We start from the raw sequence: 25,080 nt of genomic DNA, 5'->3' as shown, positions 1-25,080 counted from the left end.
GAATTGTCGTTGGGTGATTGGAAATGGTTCTACTACTTCCCTTTGGGTTGATAAATGGCTGGATAAGCCTATTGTGGACGTCGTTGGTGCAACAGAGATTGCTCCTTCTTTATCTCGTACTAAGGTCTCAAATATTATTCGTATGAGAAAATGGGTTATTCCTTCTATTTTTTCTTCTACTTTCCCAGACCTAACTAATGAGATTTTAGAAATGCCTCTTCCAATTGATGAGGATAAGGACGTTTTAATTTGGGAAGTTTCTACTTCTGGTGTTTTTTCGTTCTCCGATGGCTATGAAATTGTTCGTCATCGGTTTCCTGTTAAGAGTTGGGCTTCCATTATCTGGCGTCCTTTCATCCCACCTCGTTACTCTATTTTAGTTTGGAAGATTCTATTCAACAAGCTCCCAACGGAGGATCAACTTCAGCGCCGAGGCATCCCGCTGGCTCCAATATGCCAACTATGTCACAAGAATTCTGAATCTATTGACCACTTATTTTCTAGCTGTGAATTTGCACAATGTGCTTGGCGTTGGCTAGCTACCCAATTTGGCACTATTATTCCACCTACGGGCTCCCTCTCTGATCTATGGCTTGTTTTTCTGTCAAAGCGGTTTTCTCCACATCTTCGCAATGTCTGGATAGCTTCAGGGTTTTTCTTACTAATGGCTATTTGGAAGATGCGTAATAAAGTGAAGTTTGAAGGCAAACCTCCCTCCTTCTCACGTCTCTGCCGCTCCACCTCGGCCTGGATTAGGCAGGTTGGAGCTCTCACCCCTGGCCATGTACGAGGCATTTTGGATAGGCAACTTTTAGTTTCTCTTGGAATATCGCCTAACTCCTGTAAAGCTCCTTCTATTGTCCCTGTTCTTTGGCTCCCCCCTCATTTTTCTTGGGTTAAAGTGAATACTGATGGCCTTGCTAAAGGTAATCCGGGTCCTGCGGCATGTGGCGGGGTTTTTCGTGACTCTGCAGGTTATTTTCTTGGTGGTTTCTCCCTAAGCTTGGGCCATCGTACTTCTTTCTATGCGGAGCTCCATGCTGTCATCCTTGCTGTCGAATTAGCCCACGCGCGGGGCTGGCAAAATTTATGGCTTGAAAGCGACTCTTCTATTGTAATATCATGTTTTGCTTCTGGATCTTTCTCTCCCCCTTGGTCTCTCCAGACACGCTGGAACAATTGTACTCTTCATTTGCAGAACATGGTTTTTCGTTGCTCTCATATTTTTCGAGAAGGGAATGTTGTTGCTGACAAATTAGCCAATTTAGGGCTTCTATCATCTTCACTTGTTTGGCATTCCACTCCCCCTATAGAGATCCTTCCTCCTCTGCACTCAGATTTCTTGGGCATGCCAACCTACAGGTTTGTCTCCTCTTCTTGAGGTGTGTTCTCCTTTCTTTTCCTAACCTTTTTGGATTCCCTTTTGTTTTGCAGCTTGTCTTGCAGGTTATTACCTTTTAGGTTTATAGAGGGGTTTGGGCTTATGTCCGCCCAGTCTTTTCCTTGTATTTTCTTTTCCAAGAGGGGTACGGTCTATGTCCCCCCCCCCCCTCTTTTGTATTTCCTTTCTCAAAAGGGGTAAGGTGCATGTCCCCCCTTTTTTGTATTTCTTTTATCTTGTTCTATGAGGGGTTAGGTTTATGTCCCCCCCTGTCTAGGTGTATCTTCTTTTTTCTTATCAATAAATTTTCCTCGTACCGCCGAGGTTCTCCAAAAAAAAAAAAAAAAAAAAAAAAAAAAAAAATTTCAAAACATCCTTGTGTGACCAAAAATTTTCACGATATGACGCGCCTTCTTCCTTGTGTGGGCAAGAATTTTCACTATAGAAGACGAAATCGATCAACGACCGGATGCAGTGTTCATACTATGGAAGCATTCAGAAGGATGCTAAGGATATAAATTGATGTGCAAACGCAGGGAGAGAAAAGGAAACGGGATTTGATATATTTTCTTGGATGTCTCTACTATATCAGAAAGAAAGAGGTGAAGAGGCTAAAAAAGTAGAACGAAAAAAAGAAAGAAAACTCGGAAGAGTTCAGATGTGCTCAATTTTTTGAAACCCTAAACCCAGTAACATAAGCGATCATATTTGTTGACCAAAAAAAAAAAAAACGACCATGTTCACCAAAAAATGCTGCGGCCTTGGGCTGGAACCACGGCCATGCTTCTCATGTTAAGACGATGATCTTGAAACCAATCCAAACTTGAGCAAAAATGTCACATGGAAAGAAGCATAATAAACCTAGTTAATATGGGATTGTTTTGTAGTATCAGAACTGTTTTGAATACAAAACCTAGTTAAGTTTACCGAAAAAAAAAACATAACATTGTTAGAATGGCCTCATTTTGAGGACCCATGAGGTGCTTTTTCATATAAGTCCTTAAATTAATCTTATGATAGCTTAAATTATCAACTTAAATCATTCTTGTTGCACTGAAACATAATAATTATGTGAGATGAATAAATTTAAAAAGAACTCTCGCGTTAAACATTCCGTCTTCTTCTTCTATCGTCTCTCCACATCTCCTTCCTCCCTCTATCCCTCTCTCTCGATTGTTCATCCCCTTCTCTCATCCTGACTATTTTATTTTTTTCCTTTTCGCGTATGACAAAGAATGAAGAACCTGTTTCAAAATTTCCACTGTCGTCGGAAAATTTTATATAAAAAAGGGTTCACGCGTTCAAGAAGAAAGGGATCCCAAATTACGAAACCACACAATCTCAAAATTTTTGGTTCTTTGTAACTAATTGGTTTGAATTAGTATTGATAAAAGATGGGATGAAATTGAATGTGTAAAATTATTAGGGTTTATGCAATTGCATTTGCTGAGTTTAGATATTTGATGAGGAGATTATGTTTTGCAAATGGAAGAGATTCAATATTTCATGAAACCTTCTTCTCTCTTCTTATTCTTTTGTTTTAGGAATTAGTATTTTATTTTTGTGCAATAGAAATTATTAAAGTCGATATTTAATTGACACACCCCGACCCGAAGTCCATGTCTAAAATACAAATTTACTAAAATATCCTCAAGTTTCATAATTTCGTAAAATCTTCACCGTAACTCTGATTTCAATTCCGCTTGCACCCACGCATTCGTAGCGACGAGTACTACAAGAATACACTGAAAGAATGGTTCATGAGTCCCAAAACACAAAGGTCAATGAAAGTCAACATTCTAGCTTCTAGGGCCATTTTGGTCAATTCATTCCTTTAGTAATAAAATATCGTTAAATTTGGGACGGGTCCTAACATTAATTTACTGTAAAATTAATCTAATGCTCATATAAAAAATGACCTCACAGGTTTTCAAAATGAGGACTTTAGAATGGCAGCTCTAAGTATATGAATATTGTCTTTAACACTTACAATTGAACAAGGAAATATAGTAGGTTTTCTATCTAGAAGAATCATATTTATTGTTAACATATAAATAGTGTGACGACCCGTCCCGAATAATTATATATTTTTATCCTTGAATGTGAAATGATGATTATGCCCTCGAGGCTTAATGACGTGGATGTACGTGTATAGTTTTAAATTATTATTTTTCCACTAATGTGATCAAATTGAGTTCGTAACGGAAATGTTACGAACAAATAGGAGTAGATGAATAAGTTTTGGTTTCACACTTAATCTACCAATCATTTTCTTTTCCTACAACCTTGGACCAATTGTTAGGCCCTAATTCCATAGCCCAATCAAAGCTTTGTTTCTTTTATTTATGCCTAATCCCGTAACACACACATACACTCACACGTGCAAACCTTCTCTTTCTCTCTTCTCTCTTCTCGACTCTTCTCCCTTGTCTGTACGATTTGAGCCTTAAACTCTCAAACACCATCCAAACTTCATCGATCGAGCTTGAGCTTTGCACCAACGTGTTTCTGGTGACTTCATGAACCCATCCATACCATTGGATCAAAGAACGGATCACGAGAACCCGAGAACCTAGGAGCTCCGACGTGGTGCTCTGTTGCTCCGTCGTGATCGTGGTTATTTCATGGAGTTTTAAAGCTTAAGGGAGTCTTAAAACTACTCCATAGAGACCTGTGAACAATTTTTGGAAAGGTTTTGGACGTCGGGATAGGCCAGTTCCTCGAGTTGGAGGTTGACCGGAATATTTAAGATATATTCCAACTATACTTTGTCAGTTTTAGGACCTCTGAGAGGTAAGATCATGTTTTACTGTTCAGGACTTCAAATTGATATAAAGTTTGTGAAATTTGGTTGAAAAACGAGGAAGATATTAAGGTTTAAAGATTTTTCCAGAATCTTGTGACATAGGGGTGGCCGACAACGGATCCTGGCGAAACACCGGAGAAGAAATGAGCATATTCCATCAACTTTGACGGAATATACTAACGGCATTAGGTATATTTAACGGAATATTCTATTATTTAGCGGAATATTCTCTAACGGCGTTAAAGGTTCCTTCCAACATGCCAAGCATGTGCCTGCGCGTGTGGCCGTGCCTTGGCTGGCGCATGGGTCATCGGAATTTTTTTCTAACAATATGGGGATGCTCGTGGTGTTGAGTAAGCCACGATCGTATATTCAAACACCCCAAGTAACGTATGAGAAGTTATTATATGGTTTTGATTATGTGCTTAAAAGTAACATTAAAATAGTTGTTTCACATATAGGTGAGACGTTTCCGGAAGACGAGTGCAGTTAGGCGAGACTTGGGGGTTACGACCCAGCTATAACCAGTGAGTGGCCTTTTGGTTTTCTATATATATGTATATATATTTTCCATTTTCCCAGAAATTGTTTTAAGTGGATTTGCGTTTTTAAATGCCATGTCAATTGCATTATATTTTAGTATATGCATTAGTATAGATATGCATATTATTGCATGATGCTGCGGACGCCCAGGTAAGCTTCAGGTGAGTACATATTGATGATAGTGATTGCAATGTGTATAGTTATGTTTACATGCATTTAGTGCTCATTATCCTACACCTCGGTGTTAGTGCTCCGTCCGAGGCCAGGGCCTAGCCTTCACGTGATCGTTCACCTCCCGCACCACACGCTCACCTTGGATCCAAGGCAGGTGCCAACCTGTCGTACAGACCACACTGGGTGGTTCCGATTCGTAGGTGACTTGCGATATTTCGCACAACCTTCATGTGATTGTAGCACTTGAGCGTATTTATTTACACCTAGCCTGTCGTACAGACCACATTAGGTGGTTCTAACTCGTGTGCAGAATTTGATTGATGAGCTATAAACTCAGCCATACAGGTCACGTTAGGTGACTCCGGCTGGCATCTCATTTTATGTTGATTCATTTCACCTTGCTTACTTATTTCATTGTTGAGATGGTTGACATGGCATATACTTGGTTTTCACTACTCTCGAGCATGATTTCTATATACGTATGTATTATTATTTTCTAGGAAATTATACAGGTTTTACGGTGAGGGGTTATATGTTTTGAAAGTGAAATGGTTTTCAAAAGTTTTATTTTTGCCCACTCACATTTTCTGTTTCGCGCCCTTCCAGGTTCTAGATAGAAATTTGTGTTGGTGACTTACGAGGACTCTGCGGCGGTTCTGATAGACATGAACTGCACCTTGGTACCTACGCTCTGATTATGTATATCCACACTCTAACACTTCCACTCGTACTTATATACTAGTCTAGTGTAAGTTAGTTTGGTTTTTATTTACCCACATTATCTTATCACCTTCACTTCCGCACGGCACACATGGCTACGTCACCTCTATTTAGGTCGGGGTGTGTCAAATAATGGCCTCCACTCTCACAGCTCACATTTAAATGGGTTGTTGGTTATCCAACGGTCCACATTTAATTTAGTTAATATTTTTGTTTTATATTTATAAATTTATTGAATTCAACGACTAAGATCGAATATGATCAAATCTAACGGTAAAAAAAGAAAGATATAACGGCCCAAATTTAAATTCAACAATTAAAATTATGTGTTTTATATTCTTCTATAGTGTTTCATGAGTTTCATTTGTAGGTTTAGTAATTTTTCAATGTTTATCGGAATTTAAATATTTTTATGTTAAAATGTTCATAAAATTAATTTAGGATAGTCTACATAATTATTTTTTTTAAAGTTAATTATTTTTTTTTTGAAAAAAGCCTAAATTCATTCTTTAATAATCTAAGGCTAAAATTTTAGGCCATAAGGGTTGGAGCAGAAAAGATGTTTCTGCGTTAAAACCTAAATTTTCTGGACTAAAAATTTGAAGTTTTAGAGCAAGAGTTGGAGATGATCTAAATTATTTTTTTAATTGATATTTAAACTAAAATATCCCATAGAATATCTCTTCATCTTTATAGGGAATATAAAGAGTTTGATATTAATATGTAACTAGATTAACCCCACACATCTAATGGCCCTAATACACTCGTTAATCAAGTAATTCCCAAACACAATAGTTTAGAAAAGTGTGTCAACTTTGTATTTTGGTTGTTGAACTAGTAAAATAGATCGTGGTTGAACATCTAAAGGGTTGGGCAGGGTTCATACATGAGGGGGTCCGGGAGGTTTAGTTTAGAAGAGGGAAAGCCTACTTTCTCATGTTTAAGAGCCAAAAGATTTTTAGCCATTTAATATTACGGTCTGGTGATATTCCTTTTCACTGGTAAGTGAGATGTTTTTAGGTTCGATTCTCGCCAAAGATGAATTTAAACCATATTATTACTAGCTCATTGTGAGGCTAAGTCCACCTCTCTCTTTAGTGTAGATAATATCGATTGTTGGTATAAAAAATATAAAAAAAAAGTCAAAAACTTGTTGTTTTTTTTTTTTTTTGTAATAAAGTGATTGCATTCATAATTTGGCATCAAAGGGCCACGAGGGTACGTAATACAAATACACAAAGGATTCATTAACATTATTAAGACTATAAACTCTCTCTCCAATCACAACCACAAAAAACGAACCCTCTATGTTACATGAAATATGACTCATAGTTTAAACCGAGTATTCAAGCGGATAGTTTCCTTCACACCTATATTAAATTTAGTATTTACTCTGAATTTGCTCAAAAATCTATTAAGTAATAAGTTCAAAGGGAAACTACCACATCAAAACATTTAAACAAAATTCGAATCCAAGCCTATACAGTCTACAATAACCAAAATTTTAATGTAACCAATAGCCTTAACTCTTGACTATGACTTGCAGTTGCACCGCCAAATAACTTCTCATCTCGCCTTATAAAATCTGTTGAACAATTGACGGATCTGTGAACTCGAACATGGTATCCAATGATCCAACTGAGCATAAATGACTAACAAAAGGGAATTATTACTACTAGCCAGCAAGCTAGGACTCTCTTTGGTTATTAGTATAGCTGTGATATACCACTCTATATATAGTAACCTTTCTAATTAAATTGGGTTGGCCATCTGCCCTCCCTAGAGTTTGACATCTAAAACCGAAAAGCTGACCAAGTGTAGTTTGTTTCGTTCGGGTCTTATTTTATCGCTTAGTGTACATAATATCATTTTTTCAAAAAAAAAAAATGTTATTCCATTATAGAGTATTACTTTAAAGATTTTTTATTGTACTTAATTTGGAGGGTTGAAACGACAGTTTTTAATGAATTAAAGACATATTTTAAAAAAAAAAAATAGTGTATTGAGTTTGGGAAGAAAGAAAAAAAAAGAACATCCGTTGTGCTATGATTCAAGCATAAACATCTGCCTCCATTTTGTTGCCCTTGTGACCATATTTTTACGAACAAAGAAAAAACACAGAGTAGGAAAGAAGACGATAGCGAAAGTTTGGGAAGAAATTAAAAGGAGAGAGAGAAGAGGAAAAAAAAAAGAACCACTAATTAAATTTTATGGGGTACTAAAAATAATTATAGGAGTTTTAAATATAAAAGATTATATTTAAGATTTGCCATGTGGCGCGTTTTGATTGAATAGTAGTGCCACTTAGTAACGTTCAGTGGCAAGCAAAACCCCACACAAGTTTTTCTCCATTTAAAGTGTGTCACGTGACAAATTGTTATAAAATTGAATAAAATAACTTAGTAGAATGAATTTGTCAGTTTTTAATGAGTTTAGAAGACTTATTTATTTGAAAACTAGTTCAAGGACTTTCACATGGGGAATAATTCAGTGGTTAAATCGACAAATGGACAACACAAATCGAGTGATATGGAGCATATGTCGCAAATTTTCATGCCTAGTAGTAGTACGTGGACAATACAAATCGGGTGACGTGGAGCACGTATGACTGTTGACCTTCACACATGAGACAATCTGCTCTGATACCATGAAGAGAGTTGAGGTTCTACTATAAAATCAATTAGTAATATAAGAAGTAGTTTGATTAATTACGTATAAGCACATGCAAATTTTTTTTTCCAGTATGAAATTGATACTCTCAACAATATATAAGAAAGAAAGCAAAGTGTGATTATCATTTCTCTTTTAGTTCATACTATAAGTTTATAAGACACAAAGTCACCACATGTCATAATCCGATCATCACAACAAAAAAAACAAAAAATTACCCAACTCTCACCAGTTTAAAACATTTTACTACACACTACATCAGTTAAATTGGGTATCTAATTACTTACCAAGCTCCTTCGATCGCCCAAAGCATATTGTAATGCATCGTACTGCAAGTTGCAAATATAGGAGGAGAACAAGTACTAGGGTGAAGGAGAAAGAGATAAGTAAATACAACCAAGTTAATTACACTATGTTTGGATAAGGGAAATAAACTTGGAATTTTGGTAAAAATCAATTTTTATAAATTGACATGCACCAATTCTCTTGTTTGGATTTATAAACATAGAAATTTAGAATTTCCGCATGGAAAAAAATTTGGAATTTGAGACCTTCAATTCCCAAGTTAAATTCTATGTAAATAGACGTCATTTCCCAATTTCTATGATTGAGAGTTTAAAAATAGCAAATTTCTATTCAATTTCATTGTTCTTCTAGGTTAACTAAACAAGAAGATTCACAAATTCTAGAAAATAAAATTCCATCATTTTAAAATACCTTACACAGGGAGATAAACTTGAAATTTGGATTAAAATCAGAATTTATAAATTAACATGCACTAATTCTCTTGTTTAGATTCATAAATATTGAACTTTACAATTTCCGCGGGGAAAAAACCTTGGAATTTTGGAACTTCCAATTCCTAAGTTTAAATTCCATGTAAATAGATATCATTTCCCAATTTCTATGATTGAGAGTTTAAAAATAACAAATTCCATATCAAATTTCATTGTTTTTTAGGTTAACCAAATAAGAAAATTCACATATTTTTGAAAATAAAATCTCGTCATTTCAATTTCTATCATTTAAAAATTCCTTAGTAATCTCAAATTTTCTTATCGAAACATAATCTTAATGATCTTACATTCCTTCATCTAAATATAGTGTAGGATATTCTTGCGGTACCACGAATCCACAACCTATAATCCTTTCTCTTGCTCGTATTGTCTCTGTCACACGGAATTAATGTACCACGAATCCATGACCTATATAAGCTAGTTAGTACTAACGTATGTTTCATTCACTAATATCCACAACTGTTAAAATTTAGTTCATATATTGGTTGCATGAAATTAGAAATGGCAACAGCTGGTTCAATATCTTATTATTTCAGCTCTGCATTTCTTTTTGTTCTTGCATTCAATCTTCTCAGCTTTCAGGCCATGACTGCTTCAGGTCAGGAAGCCAATGACGGCGATATGGTTCAATTTGCCTTGAACTTGGAATTCATGGAGGCGGAGTTTTTTCTGTCGGGTGCTTTGGGCAAAGGGCTCGACTCAATCAGTCCAAGCCTCACCCAAGGAGGTCCGGCTCCCATTGGGGCACAGAAGGCCAATCTCGACTCTCTTGTCGGCCCTATCATCGAGGAATTCGGTTATCAAGAAGTTGGTCATATCAGGTTTTTCGAAAGATAGGGTTTAATTTCTATATTAATCACAAAAAATTCAAGAAATAATCAGGCAATCAAATAAGTAATTTATGCATACACTTGGGCCAAAACCAATGTCAAAGCGCACATGAATATGGGTTAAAAACTTGAAAATATGATCGAGTTAAGAACTTTGTTCTTTCTCATGCACTACCACAATGCACATGGTTGATGATCGGCTATTTTCTAGAATAAAACGATCACGTCCTTACAATATTAGCATTCCAAATTATAAGATTTTATCAAACCACTATTGTGTTGAATTCTTTCTTATATGAACCCTTATGTAACAGTACAAAATACCCTTTCTTAATATAAAGTTTAAAACTTTCAAAATAACCCAACCAAAGCGACTCTTCACTAGTACCATTGCCTATTTGTTTTGTGCTTGGTTAGCCGCACAGCCATGCACTTAAACGAGGTGTACTCAGGTAGCCATTCACCCAAGATACTCTAGTTAGATATTGGTTGGGCTAAGGAGTTGTTTGATAACTATTTCATTTTTAATTTTTTGTTTTGCCTTTCACTTTTAACTTTTTTTTTAAAACTAAAAATTGAAATCTTGTCTGTTAACTACTTTTAGTTTTTAGTTAAAAAAAATGAAAAATCAAAACTAAAAAGTGAAAACCCAAGGCCAAATTTTGAAAACTCAAGAAAGTAGTTTTTTGTTTTCATGTTTTTGAACACTGAAAACTGAAAATAGTAACTGACAAGATTTCGGTTTTCGGTTTAAAAAATAAATTAAAAAATTGAAAATGAAATGATTATCATACAACCCATAAGAAAAAACTTTTCATTTTCATTGAAATTGAAAGTTTATAAATTATGTTTTCAAAAAATACAAAATTAGCACTATAGTTTAAACACTATCTAATAATAATACTAATACTAATGGCTCTCACATGTAATAATATGACCCATTTAATTCATACCATAACCATGCATGGTGGTATTAAATACTCCAATATTTCAATGGATTTCAGGGCAATTGTTACACGAGTAGGAGGATTTCCAAGGCCACTTTTAAATCTCAGCCGTCAGAATTTTGCAAAAGTATTTGACCTAGCAGTGGGCTTCAACCTGGTCCCTCCATTCGATCCCTATGCAAACTCCGTCAATTTTCTGTTGGCAGCCTACTTGATTCCTTATGTGGGTATGGGAGGTTACGTTGGCGTCATCCCAAACCTCACCGCTCCTGCTACTCTAGATGTAAGAAATAATTATTTAATTAGTTAAATTTAGGGGTCATTTGATAAACATTTAGTTTTCAGTTTTGAATCAGTTTTTTTTCTTCACTTTTTTAAAAGTTGAATTCTTGTTGGTAATTACTTTCGATTCACAAAATGAAAATTGAAAACTGCTTCATTGACTTCTCAAAAGTAAAAACTAAAAATTGAAAACGAAATTATTTTCAAACGGCCGCTTAGTACTTTTCTTCATGATCAGTTCTAATCTTTTCATTAAAATTCACCTCAATTTAGAACAATATGTTTATGTGGGAAGAAGTCTCATTCTAAGGGTCAAATAAGCTTCTATGGCTTCTCAAACGAGAAGAGAACTATATTAAATTCATCTATAATATGAAAGGGGACTTGTGTATAGAGAGTGGAGCACAATATTCTTGCCAACTTGGCTAAACTGAAGTAACAAGCTTTTATGGCTTCAAACGTAACTCTATAACAAAATTACACAAAATTTGCATAAAATGTTCAATTTCGACTATGATTGACATTAACCGATCTAGCCACAAGGATGTTAAGTAATAAGTTGTGGGTTTTTCAACATTAATGAAAATCAATTCATCAATACTAATTAAATTGTTGGTGTGCATATGTAGTTGGCTGCATCACTTTTGGGTGTTGAGGCTGGGCAAGATGCCGTGGTACGTGCGCTACTGTATGAGAGAAGGAATCAGAAGGTGTTTCCTTACATCCTCACCGTGGCTGATTTCACCAACCGAATTTCTGCACATAGGAATCGGCTGGGCGGGAGTGGCAACAAAGATGAAGGGCTCATAGTACCCACCACCCTTGGGGCGGAGAATCGGACGTCTAGTAACGTCCTATCGGCCGATCCTAACTCTCTTTCGTATGCAAGGACACCAGCTGAGATTTTGGGGATTGTGTATGGAACTGGAAATGCATCAATGCCTGGCGGGTTTTTCCCTCTAGGAGCAAATGGCAATATTGCGACCACCGTGCGTATATAAATGTTGGGATATAATTCCTCTACTTAAGCACTATACATATTGAAATATTTTAATCCACTAGTACGAGTGCAGGAATCTCAGATCGATGTAGTATAGTATATATCAAGCAAAATCCAGAATTCTAATTACAGTACGTGATTAGAATTTAATATATGTAATGGATCATGAATAAATCTTGAGAATTTCATATTAATAAATAAGGTCTATAATGTTTATTCTAGTTTCATTCGACTTGACTTAGCATTAAAGACACGTTTACTAATCTGAAATCAGAATGAGGAGAATAGAATTGAAGAAGAGTTGAATTGATAAGGAATCAGAATCAGATTCTTATAGAATTTGTTTACTAAACTATTTGAATTCGGAGTAGGAATAATATTGATTTTATACAAATTGTTTACCAAACAATCGGAATTTAAACTAGTTTAATTATTAAGCTGCCATGTTCTAAATAAATTCATTTATGTGCTAATTAATAAATTTTAATTTCCAGAATAACATATACGGAAACCTAGTATTATATACAATAAAAAATAAATCAATAAAAAGTTAGATAAAGTGTGGAAAAAAAAAAATCCAGGCAATCACATTGAATGAGAACAAACAAGTACAGATTTTTTCATCATTAATGGGTGTTCACATGTTGGGAGGTAGGAGTGGCGCTATTTTTCATCATGAAAAGGTTTCCATTCCGATTCCCCGCATCCCCGGAATTGGATAACTACCTATTTCTAGGAAATTTCATTCCTCCGAAATTAGGAATCCAATTCCTTCGGAATGAGGAATCCAATTCTAAGATCCATAGGGTCCCATTTTTTTTATTTTATTATTGAGTAAACACAAGAATACTTCGTAATCGGAATTTAATTCCTCTTCTTTATTTCGATTACAGTTATGTAAGTATTATTCAAAATTATTTTAGATTTTTCAATTTTCATTTTACAAAAATACTACTCTTATCTCATATTTGTACCACAATTTTTACCATCTCTCTAATAGAGATAAAACTTACATATGTTTGTGGACCTTACCTTTATTAGAAAGATAGTACAAATATGTGATAAGTATAACATTACTCTTCATTTTATGTTTTCATTCTTTTTTAATATTCATTTGAGGACATCAAAATTATTTCTTAGTGCTAAAAATTGCATAACAAAATTTTATTTAAACTCATGTTATATAACTCTGCACCCAATTTAAACACTAGATGTGAATTATCTTTTTAATTTTATTGTACAATTACTGTTAAGAATATGATGCATTGATCGAAAAGTCCTCGTTTTGCTAATAGGATGCCAAGTGGCATATTCTATTGGTTCAAATGTTTTTTTTTTTTTAACAAACGATAATATGTACACTAAAAAAGAGAATGTAGATTTAATTTCACATGAGTTAACAATAATATGATTCAAATTCACATTTGGCGGGAATTGAAACGAAAGTCTCTTACTTACAAGTGAAGAGGAATAACATTATACCGTAATAGTAAGTGGCCATATTTATTCAAATGTTTATTACGTGTACAAGTAAACTCATGTTATATAACTCTGCACCCAATTTAAACACTAGATGTGAATTATCTTTTTAATTTTATTGTACAATTACCGTTAAGAATATGATGCATTGATCGAAAAGTCCTCGTTTTGCTAATAGGATGCCAAGTGGCATATTCTATTGGTTCAAATGCTTTTTTTTTTTTTTAACAAACGATAATATGTACATTAAAAAAGAGAATGTAGATTTAATTTCACATGAGTTAACAATAATATGGTTCAAATTCACATTTAGTGAGAATTGAAACGAAAGTCTCTTACTTACAAGTGAAGAGGAATAACATTATACCGTAATAGTAAGTGGCCATATTTATTCAAATGTTTATTACGTGTACAAGTAAAGAAGAATATCATTATACCGTTGTAGTTATGGGAGGGAGGGAGGTAGGGGAGGGGGGGGGGGGGTTTAGGGTTTGGTGGGTGTGTTCAATTCCCACCGAAGAGTCCAAAAACCAATGCTATCTTATGTTTCCCTTCATACGCATGCACTACGTACGCAGCCAAAAACCAAAGATATATGCATGTCGTTTTCTTTTGCTCATAATGATGCGTAAACAAAATAGATGACAAGACACGATCTGTATTCATCGCTACTGTCTTGATTGCGAGGGATTTTTTAATGTGCTTGAAACACGGATGCTACGTCATATGTTATTATATATAGTTGAAATTTTTTTTTCTTTTTTTTTTCAAGTATTCCTCTATTTATATAATGACATACAACATATATATGTGTCTTTATTTTGAACATACTAAAAAATCTTTTCTTGATCGCTAGTTTGCATTTGGACATTTATTTTAAAAAACTAATACATAAACATATTAGATGCATGGCAGCATGTGAAGTTAGATGAAAGCTAGCTTGTGGGAGAGAAATTTTTATGGAACGAGTTTATTATTATTGTGATGTCTCAAATATTAACGCAAAGCTATCAACTATGTAGAGAAATTTATCGAGTTAGTGGCTCGAAACGCCACCTCTAAGTGTGCCCAAAAGTTACTTAATTATGCATGCAGTAGTATAGTCTCTTTGTTTGGTAGTCGAGGGATAAATCCCGTGGAGACCCTATATAAATATCATGCAGTAGTCGTGGGCTGGTTTGGTATTGTTGTGCTTTGAAAAAAAACTGCTGTGAGAATAAGCGGCTGTGCTGTGAGAATAAGCGGCTGTGAAATAAATCAGCAGAGTGTTTGGTAAACTTTTTTGTAAAAGTGCTTTTGGAAAGAAAAAAAGCAGTCTAATAGTGGGTATTTTCATTAAAGAAGCATTGTAGCTCCGTGTGCTTTGAAAAAAAGCTAGTTTTCCAAAGCTACAAATAGCAGCTTCAGCTTTTTCTTTTGATTTCAGCTTATTCTCACAGCAGCTTCCAAAATAAGCCCTTTTTTTTCAGTTTACCAAACACCTAAAACCCTCACAGCTTTTTTTCATGGCTGCTTTTTTTTTAAGCACCTCACTCCCAAACTAGGTCGTAGTCTCGTTGGTTGGTAATCGATCTCTTTAGATGCCGTATAGAGCCTGGCTGTGCATGACACATCAATTCTTGTCACAATTCTTACATAGGCTTTTTAACCAAAATGACTTCTAAAATTAGATATAACTCCTTATTTTGGTATTTGATATTAAAAATTGATAGAATTGGTTCTTGAGTTTATCCATCATCAATTATTTTGGTCATTCCGTGAAAAATCTCCGTTAAATAAGAGAAAATGACAAAAATACTCTCAGTTTTTGTCAAATCATTTTGGCCAATCGTTTATTAAATTGAGCGTATTTTGTCATTTTGGTCTTTATTTAACACAATTTTTTTACGGAATGATCAAGATGATTGATGTTAGACAAACTCAGGGACCACTTCTATCGATTCCAAATCACAAAAATCAAAATAAGGAGTTATACCAATCATAAAGATCATTTTAACTAAGGTTATACATGCGCGCTTGATTGCTTATATTAAATACTTCAAATTTTTTTATTATTATGTTTAAAGTACGAACAACTAACTCAAAACTAATTGATTATTTGTCAAAACGAGAGCTACAATATAATTTTTTATTATATTTTTCAATGTGAGAGCACGGGTGTCTGTTGAAACGCTAATAAGTACAATGATTATGTTATCTTCAACATGAGATACTCAATAATTAACAGCTATGTTCAACACAATAAAATAAGGTGTTTCTTCATCTCATAGCATGTGTGTGTGTGTATATATATATATATATCGGATTCTCGTGAAATGCCTTAGAGTTATTAGGTCATATCTAGGCTCCAACAACAACAAAATAACAAGCATAAAATCCAATATCCCCATACAACTTATAAGCAAAGGTATCTGCTAGAATAATATTCACCATTAGGACTTTTGTATCACAGTATCATCATAGTTTCTCGTGTCAATCATATAAATACGTGAATAACTTTCTCCACATATGACATTACAATATTGACATATGAGAAATGTTAAAAGAATTTTTTCAATAGTGTGACTCTTAATAAGCTCTCTATCACCTTACAATTTACATCAATTCTCATGTTAATATTAAAAAAATATTATATCAAAAACATGAGGTGAAAATAATTTTTTAAAAATCAAACTTATGAGAGAGTCCCTTAACATTTCTCCCACGGATAGAACGCCATGATTACAGTATGCCAGTCCTTACTCCTTACATTGGTTTAGTATCTAGGGTGGTGTGTATATAATAATATACACACGACAAACATTACAAGTGACTACGCCATTACTATACACTGCATGTGCATTCAAGGCCTTTATATATCGCTAAGAGTTGAGATAATTCTTTTAAAAGTGAGATTTTTTATAATTTTTTTATTACTTCACAGTTTAACGTTAATTCTCGTACTAATATTATAAAATATTATGTCAAAATATGAGATAACAGAGAATCTACGAAGAGTTCTACAATTTTAAGAGTGTCTTATTAACGTTCTTTGTATCCATATGGAGCATTATTTAACCTTCTATTTTATAATTTGCATCTGTCTCTCAGCCGTTGAATAAACACATTATTAGCCTTTAAATAAAAAATATTTGAACCACATCAGGTTAATCATCATCAAATTTATAATTAAACAAAGAAACCCATATATTGAATAATAAAACTCATCAGTTGTTGCCTCTAAATAGCAGTTGGCATGCCATGCGACCAAACAGATAGAGTTGCCCTAATTTGTTTCCTATTATTGGAATATTGTCCACATGTTGTAGTCGAAACATTTCATTTTCAGGTTTAGTATTTGAAGATCATTTATGTCGATAGCAATCAAACGAGAGATTATTTAATCATCTAACTGTATTAAATAAAGGGACCGATAATAATTAAAAACTGTCAGTTTGTTCGTGGTTTCTAATTTTGTTGAAGATATCAAATCTTAATGTAGAGAGTATCATTACATATTTATGAAATTGGTTATTTAATCAAAATTAATGGACAATGTATATATGTTTGATTATTTTTTTTTCTAGTGGTGGCTTGTTTTGCATGTTTAGACATGGGCCGGACTATCTCGGACTGGACTAGCTTCAAGGACTAAGCTGGATTGGTTTAGACTAGACTAAGCTGGACTAATTTAGTGAAGCGTTTGGTGCAGTGTTAGACTAAGAAGCTGGATAATAACAAATTCTAATATTATATTATTTAATATATAAATTATTAATATTTTATTATGATCTAGGTGACCGGAGATGATGAGGAGTCTATCGGGAGTGGTTATTGAGCATGACGAGGACAAGAGAGGATAGTCTTAGCTAGTCCCATGGTTATTGGGGGTTCTCGCTAAGACCTCTTAGTGAAGGGTTTTGTCCATGCTAGTCCCCTTTAGTCTCATTAATGTTAGTCCCAGCATGGAACAAACACAGTATTGGACTAACAACTAGTCCAGTCCAGTCCCACTTAGTGAAGGCAAACAAACGCCCCAGGTTTGACTTTAGAGAGGTTAGGTCTCATGTCCCTCCTCTTTTGTTTGTATTTTTTTTGTTTTTGTTTCTAGAAGGTAATGTTTATGTCCTCCTAACTACGTGTCACTTCTTTTTCGTTATCAATAAATTTCTCATGTACTGCCAAGGTTTTCTAAAAGAACATATATGTGTTTGAGTAATGTTACTCTTACCACATTTCTCATATCACATTTGTACAATCTCTTCAATAGCGATGGAGCCCACCAGTACATGCGAGTCTCATTTCTGTTGGAAAGATAGTAGAAATGTGACGTCGTATTCCCCACAAACAAGTAATTATAGTCTTACTATATATTTGTATCACGGACTTGGATTGTCTGCCCTCCTATTTCGGTGCCCACCCCGTGCCCTCCTGTTTTGTGTGGTCACGGTTAAGCCACGTCAACATTTTATATTGTTTTTTTATAAAAAAAAAAAAAAAAAAGAAATAGTAATATAAAATGTTAATTTGGCTTAACCGTAACCACACAAACAGGAAAGCACGAGAATGACACCAAAATGGAAGGGCAGACAATCCAAGTCCTTGTATCACTTCAATAAAAATAGAACTTGCCAACACTAGTGTTACATCTCTCCCATAGAGATGGGCTGGTGGGCCCTAGTACAGAACAACGTAGTAAGCGTGCGTACGTGTCGTTGTGGGATAATTTTTCCTTTTTAAGACATAAATATTTGGTGCGAAATTCAATTTACAGTTAGCTCACCTCCTCTGTTCTTTTAAGATCTGCTTCCTTCTTCTTCTCACCCAGAGGCAGAGAGAGAAAAGTGGAGAGACAGACACAGAGAGATTGATTCGGAATCGGGTTGGATTATTCCGGTCATTCGAATGGAGGAAAAATCGGAAACGGCCGGTGTGAAAACGCCGCTGTTGGGCAGCGGCGGACGCAGCCGGCGACTGAGCCGAAGAAACTCGTACAACTCACTCAGAAGCGACTTCATTTCGAGGCTCCCTGACAAGGTCCGTGCCGGTATCGACCCCGAGTCTCCTGACGACATTGACTTCTCTCGTACCTCCGCCTTGAACCGAGGTCTCTCTGTGGCAACTGGGAAAATGTAGAAAGAAAAATTCGTTATTCTGTTGGAAAATGTTAATGGTTGGGGAAAGAGTTATCTTTTTATGCTTTTCTTTCAATTTCTGAAGAACCAAGAGACAGTTTGGTGTTTGGTTTTAAGATAACTATGTTTGATTTATTTTCCTTCATTTTCTCAGCAACCAAACAAACAGAGTAGTACAATTTGTTCCAAACAAACAGAGTAGTACAATTTGTTCTTGAAGCTACAATTGTAATTGGAATTGTTTTTGTGTGTGAGTGAGTTTATTTGGTTTGTTTCAAGCAATTTATTGATCCTGGAAGGTCTATATATGTTGTAGGAGAAAAGGAATACTATGAAGCCCAATTTGCAACACTTAAATCCTTTGAGGAGGTTGACTTCGCGGTGGCAGCCGACTGCGTTGATGAGGACGATTTCGAGGAACAAGCACAACATGAAAGAGCAATGAAGATATCCAACTACGCCAATATAATTCTCTTGGGACTTAAGGTACTTAATTTGTCACAAGACCTCGGGTTCAAGATTAAACGCTCTTAATCACTTGCGCTACAAGTTGCATTAAAAATTGCGCCCGGAAAATCTCGTTCGTTTATATGATAGCATAAGCAATATATGTTTGAAACAAATTACATTTTGTCTGCGATTTCATTTTTTCATTTTACAATTCTAAGATAATAATTTTGGAATGTGTAGATCTATGCTACTGTAAAGAGTGGATCGATAGCCATTGCTGCATCGACTCTAGATTCCTTGCTCGATCTCATGGCCGGTGGAATACTTTGGTTCACTCACCTGGCAATGAAGAACATCAATATCTATAAATATCCTATCGGAAAATTGAGGGTGCAGCCTGTCGGTATAATCATCTTTGCTGCTATCATGGCTACACTCGGTATGTCACTATACCTTTTATTGCCTTCAGCATCTGTTGCTTTTTTCATGTCTCCCTTGCCCCTCGTTATATTGTCAACTTCTTCGCCAGATGAATTTGTCTTATATCTTCCTTTTAGCTTCCATTTTGTTTGCTGAACAACATGTTAGAAGAATGAAACCAATTTTCTGCATTATTTCGAACTTTCGCTCTGGTTTTTGTCCAGATCAATAGTGGGGGCTATCAAAGATCATGAGAAATATCTAATAATCCAATCTAAGTTGAACCGGAATGATTCAGAGCTTGATCATATGTTCCTCATTTGGAAACCCTAGGCAAAATAAACAAGGAGCAACGCGTTGAATTCTTATAATCTGATTGACGGTTTTCTATAAAGACTGGATTGTAATTGAAGTATATGGTTTAGATATCTTTTTGTCAGAGTAAAACGAAGAAAATTTTATTTCGAGTGCTCAATGACACTTTAATCTGCAGGAAAAATAACAATTTTGAGGTGAATACTATTTAGTCCTAGAAAATTTCTTGGTAGTATACCAGTGTACTTGATGTATGTGCTCAAAAGAACGAGCCTTAGAGTCACAACGGTATCATAAAAGGTATGCAATTAGGCTTGCAGAAAGCTTTATAATTAAACTAGACTATGTTGCATATATAAACTTCGAACCGGCTTTACTTTTATGCGCTTCCACTTAATTACAGGTTTTCAGGTCTTGATCCAGGCTTTAGAACAACTAATAACCGGTGATGCCACGGAAAAGATGACCTCGGACCAATTGGTGTGGTTGTACGCAATCATGATATTTGCCACCATGGTAAAACTTGCACTCTGGTTATACTGCAGGACCTCAGGGAACAAGATTGTCCGTGCTTACGCAAAGGTTTTATGTTTCTTCCTTTTTAGCAAGTTCTTTTTACGGGATTTCAGTTCTATTTTTTCATGTTATATGACTTCCTTGAATGCAATTACCAGGATCACTATTTTGATGTGGTAACGAACGTAGTAGGATTAGTGGCTGCTGTTCTTGCTGATAAGTTTATGTGGTGGATTGATCCTGCTGGTGCTATTATCCTTGCTATATACACGATTACAAATTGGTCCGGAACTGTTCTAGAAAATGCAGGTACATTTTCCAGCTTTTCTTGCTTGCCTTTTGATCTCACATAAACCTTACATGACTAATGGTCATGCTATCAGCTGGGTTTTCCGCTTCTAATGTTAAATAAGCACGTATGAAACACAAGAATTTTACATAGGGTCAGAATCGTTTAAATCATACGTTTCATGTTATCAATTTACAAAATTTTCTTCTGTTTTCTTGAGTGTGCATGATAGTATCTTATTGAAATGAGTTGAATTCATGCTTGACAGTAGACATTTGAAAATGTTCATAATGTTTTGTACTTAACATGGGATCGACATCATGCAGTTTCCCTCGTGGGACAATCAGCGCCTCCGGAATTCTTACAAAAACTGACATACATTACCATAATGCACCCTCAAGTGAAGCGTATTGACACAGTTCGCGCTTACACATTTGGTGTTCTTTATTTCGTAGAGGTTAGTCATATTATATGCAATGTCGATCTTATATTTTCATGACAGAAATCTTGTCACAAACCTTACAAATCACGGAATTAAACCGTATCATCTGCAGATTGCATTCTATATCAAGAAACAGATTGTGAAATTTTATATTTTGTTTTTTAGTTTAATTAGAACTTTCATATTTGTTAAAACAGGTTGACATTGAACTCCCGGAGGAGTTACCCTTGAAAGAGGCACATGCCATTGGAGAGACCCTCCAGATAAAGCTCGAGAAACTTCCCGACGTTGAGCGAGCATTTGTTCATCTTGACTTCGAATGTGATCACAAACCGGAGCATTCTGTACTTGTCAAGCTTCCGAACACTCAGCCCTGATTCTCCGCGTCTCATTTTTCCATACCAAGTAGGCAAATGGCATTGTGAGAAGGCCTTTTAACTGTCTTTTGCGAAGGTCAATCCCAAGTGTTTGAGTTTATCTGTTGGAAGATGAAGCGATATCTGCAGAAATCTATTTACTTTTTTGCGGGAAATGATTTCCTCTTTCGTTCAGGTCAGTTTAATAACGGGAGAGTAGACTGGGGACTGCGCGCCCTTTACATTTTTGCTCGAGAAACTATTGTGCCCTGCACGAGCAGTTTAGTCTTCTAGGAAGCAAATCGAGCGGAACTCTCTGTTTGTCTTTCACATACCGTTTGTTGAACAGTTTCAATGCATGTAAGCTTTGTATACGAACAAACAAACGCAAGTTGTTCATCGGTTGATGTTATACAATGCTGCTTGTGTCCATAAGCTTCTTAATTGTTTCGCTGCGTGAAGAGAAAAGAAAATGTCTGCAGAACAACAGTCCGTAGCTACAGGCTCTGTTAAAACCGAAAATATATATTGAGATGTAATAAAATCGACATCCATTAAGCGGAAATAGTGTGCAAATGGGAGCTCTGCTACGACATAGCGGAAGGAAGGCTATATATATGGTTCACATACATCTTTAGCTTTTTAACTCTTCTAAAATGATTGTACAGGAAAATCGAACGGTCACAATGCCGGAAATCAACTCTCTTGTGGGGAGGTCACGTTGATGCAGAACGATTCTGTTATGAATTTGGCAAAAGCCGGCCATTGTACATCTTATCGAGTAACTGTCGTGCATCAGGTCTCCGGAGAAGACCTTTGTTGTTCGGTACACCAGTCCCTAAACAAACCGGACACACGAGCTTCCCGCGTCCTGTTTACGACAACAGAGAATTACTCATCAAAGAAAATGCATCAACTACACAGTGCTCTTAGTTTTACATCTGTATATTTATTTATTTTACACAATCCAAGTGGAATTTTCGCCTTGAACGAAACGCTTAACTAGTTCGAAATATTGAAACGAAAAATAGTAAGTACGAAACAATCTTGGAGTATATGCTGAAACAGAAATATGAGTGTTAATGATGAGTACAATACCGTAACAGTTTGGGCATTCAGTAAACTCGTACACGTCCTTAGCCCGTTTTCTGTTAAGAGCTTTCCATTTTCCTGTACCACCACACATATCACCTAAATGAAAAGCAAATTAACATCTCGTGGATGAAGGGCATACCATAAGTAACAGAAACACTAATTTCCATGAAAAACGAAACCCAAGTAGCATACAGTTCTAGCTGATCTTTTTCAATGGCACGCTATCATTCACGAAATCTTTATGCTCCAAGAAAACATCTACATCTAAACTCTTTAACATAAAACAGCTAATATATAAGAGGAAAAAACAAATCTGTTTCTCCTCCAACGAGCAAAAATATCAGCTCGACACTGTTCAAAGAAAACTAAGAGCCAACAGAAAAGGCCAAAGAACACAGGAGCTCATACTTTCCATAAGAAAAATAAGAACTTGTAGTTAAACAAACAAAAATCACTATTTGAAATAGTTCGGAAACAAATTTGAACGCTGAAGTTGCTTTTCTAGCTGAGCCTCAGGACCAACATTATTTGCACATTCATCTGTACACAAGAATTTTGGGCGTAGAAATCCTAGATGAAAAATTATACTTACAAAGCACAGCGCCACTTCCCCCACAATTCCGACAACCAGGTCTATCATTTCCATCCAGGGCAAGTGCCTTTGGAGCAGAAGTGGTTGCAGAATTGCTTATCAAAGCAGCGGTTGAACATAGACATGTGAGACACAATCGCCGAGAGATTGAGACTTGAGGTTCCTGTGGTCACTGAATCTTTGTAACTTTATCTTATTGTTGAAAAATCCACTAAATATCAAATTTTACGATACTTTATAGCTAAATGATAATTTTGTTTCAAAAATTCCAATTGGTAGCAGTAATCTACACAAGTTGATTTTTCAGAAAACCAATATATCAAGCAAAGTTGAGGCCGTTTCGCAGCGGAGGAAATCATGGAAAAGATTGCCTTCAACAAAATACTAGAAACGTTAACTTTAAGTAGAACCATTAAGAGCATGAATTCAGTTCTAGCTGCACTTTGAAGCCATAGACAGTGGCCATAATTTCTTTGAATCAAGCATACCTTCAAAGTCAAATAAACTATTGTAATCACTAATAATCAACTAGATACTTAAATCTAACGAAAGATCCCTACCTTCGATGGTTGAGATGAGTGTTCTGAGTCCCCCGGACTGCTGCCCTTATTCTCAAGATTCGCTCTTACATGAAACCCAACAGACTTTGAGTTGACTGCCAAGTTTTGGACATACAAATGAAAGTTAAAATCATTTCCCTTCATCCATTAGTGACAAAAGATTCAAAGACATGAATCTAATTTTCACAACAGTTGGGTGCTACATTACGGAATGAGAGTTAAAAATCAAAATGTTCACTGGCTATGACTCCAAAAGCACAATTTGAGTACTCAGAAGTCTAGATCCATCTTGTCTTCCTTCTTTTATGAAGGGGCACATACTATCACCGGATATCGGGTTCTGGAGTTAAAAAGGATCTCCCAGTGCATTCTGAGTGGAAGTAAAGATTTATGATTTCATGATATTACCTTAATTTTTGTCACAGAATTTCAATTTCTCAAATCTTTAGTGCCAGAAAGGAAAACAAATCCCATGTAAAATCTCTTCACTCGGAAAATCGATACAAATAGCCAATCAGTGGACCCCTACTCAGATTAAGACCAATTTCGAAACTTTTGAACAAAAAAACGACATAGAACAGAAAAAACCCCATCATTACTTTACTTCGTCAAAATTTTATTGTTTCATGTAATTTGGTTTTCCTTGTTCTTTCAAATTTTCCCGTAATTAAGATTATAAACCCAAAAATGAATACGCAGCATTAGAGACAAAGCAAAACCAAGTAGTTAGCAATAAATTTGGTAAAGCAAGCTGATTAGCTGAAAACTATGAGTTGAGTGACCGTTAATAAAGCAGTTAATATACGCATAGCGAGAAACAAAGGAAGCAGGAACTCGTACATACTATGAAGAAAGAGATAAGGCAAAATAAAGAAAGCTACTTTGTATTACCATATGCATGGAAATTACGAGAAATCGGCAGCAAAGTTCGTTAATGGGCACTCAAGTTTTAGAGAGAGAGCGACAGAGAGAGAGCTTACAGTGGCATGGAGAAGAGGATTTGGAGAGGCGAAGTGGGATGGCTGAGAGATGAGAGGAAGAAGAAGAAGCCATCACCCTCTCTCTCTCTGTCTCTCTGGTGTGTCCATGTGTCTTAGCAGGATACTCTTATTTATCATCTTCTTCTCCAGTGCGACTGGGTGGGACCCTACATCCTCCTCTTTCAGTTTTGTCTTTCCATTTTGGTCCCTCCCTCCCTAGATGTTATATCTCTCTTTTTCTCCCTTCTTTCAAGTTTTACAAGATTTTTATTTCCATCTTTTATGTTCTTGAGGGGATTAATTTACAAGATTCGATTTAATT

The 25,080-nt window shown here is 35.5% G+C and overlaps 3 protein-coding genes across 3 annotated transcripts; 2 read left to right on the top strand and 1 right to left on the bottom strand.

Annotated features, from left to right (window-relative positions):
* Positions 1 to 9,525: 9,525 nt before the first annotated feature.
* On the top strand, positions 9,526 to 12,371 carry LOC103425170 (ferritin-like catalase Nec2). The gene is made up of 3 exons (XM_008363243.4): positions 9,526 to 9,912; positions 10,926 to 11,151; positions 11,780 to 12,371. Exons 1-3 carry the CDS (start codon positions 9,581 to 9,583, stop codon positions 12,149 to 12,151), a joined length of 930 nt encoding a protein of 309 aa, XP_008361465.2. The 5' UTR covers positions 9,526 to 9,580; the 3' UTR covers positions 12,152 to 12,371.
* Positions 12,372 to 18,378: 6,007 nt separating this feature from the next.
* Positions 18,379 to 21,966, top strand: LOC114819418 (metal tolerance protein 4-like). Its single transcript, XM_029087838.2, has 7 exons — positions 18,379 to 18,715; positions 19,060 to 19,229; positions 19,434 to 19,632; positions 20,332 to 20,510; positions 20,603 to 20,753; positions 21,060 to 21,190; positions 21,373 to 21,966. Exons 1-7 carry the CDS (start codon positions 18,514 to 18,516, stop codon positions 21,550 to 21,552), a joined length of 1,212 nt encoding a protein of 403 aa, XP_028943671.1. The 5' UTR covers positions 18,379 to 18,513; the 3' UTR covers positions 21,553 to 21,966.
* Positions 21,967 to 22,036: 70 nt separating this feature from the next.
* On the bottom strand, positions 22,037 to 25,009 carry LOC114819554 (protein PHOTOSYSTEM I ASSEMBLY 2, chloroplastic-like). Its single transcript, XM_070808662.1, has 5 exons — positions 24,759 to 25,009; positions 23,779 to 23,873; positions 23,219 to 23,381; positions 22,630 to 22,722; positions 22,037 to 22,402 (listed from the first exon to the last, which is right to left on the bottom strand). The coding sequence occupies exons 1-5, from the start codon at positions 24,829 to 24,831 to the stop codon at positions 22,272 to 22,274; spliced, it is 555 nt and encodes a 184-aa protein (XP_070664763.1). The 5' UTR covers positions 24,832 to 25,009; the 3' UTR covers positions 22,037 to 22,271.
* Positions 25,010 to 25,080: the final 71 nt, after the last annotated feature.

This window comes from Malus domestica, chromosome 11 (assembly GCF_042453785.1).
Source record: "Malus domestica chromosome 11, GDT2T_hap1".
Classification (NCBI taxonomy): domain Eukaryota; kingdom Viridiplantae; phylum Streptophyta; class Magnoliopsida; order Rosales; family Rosaceae; genus Malus; species Malus domestica.
This window is presented reverse-complemented; position numbering and strand designations above follow the sequence as displayed.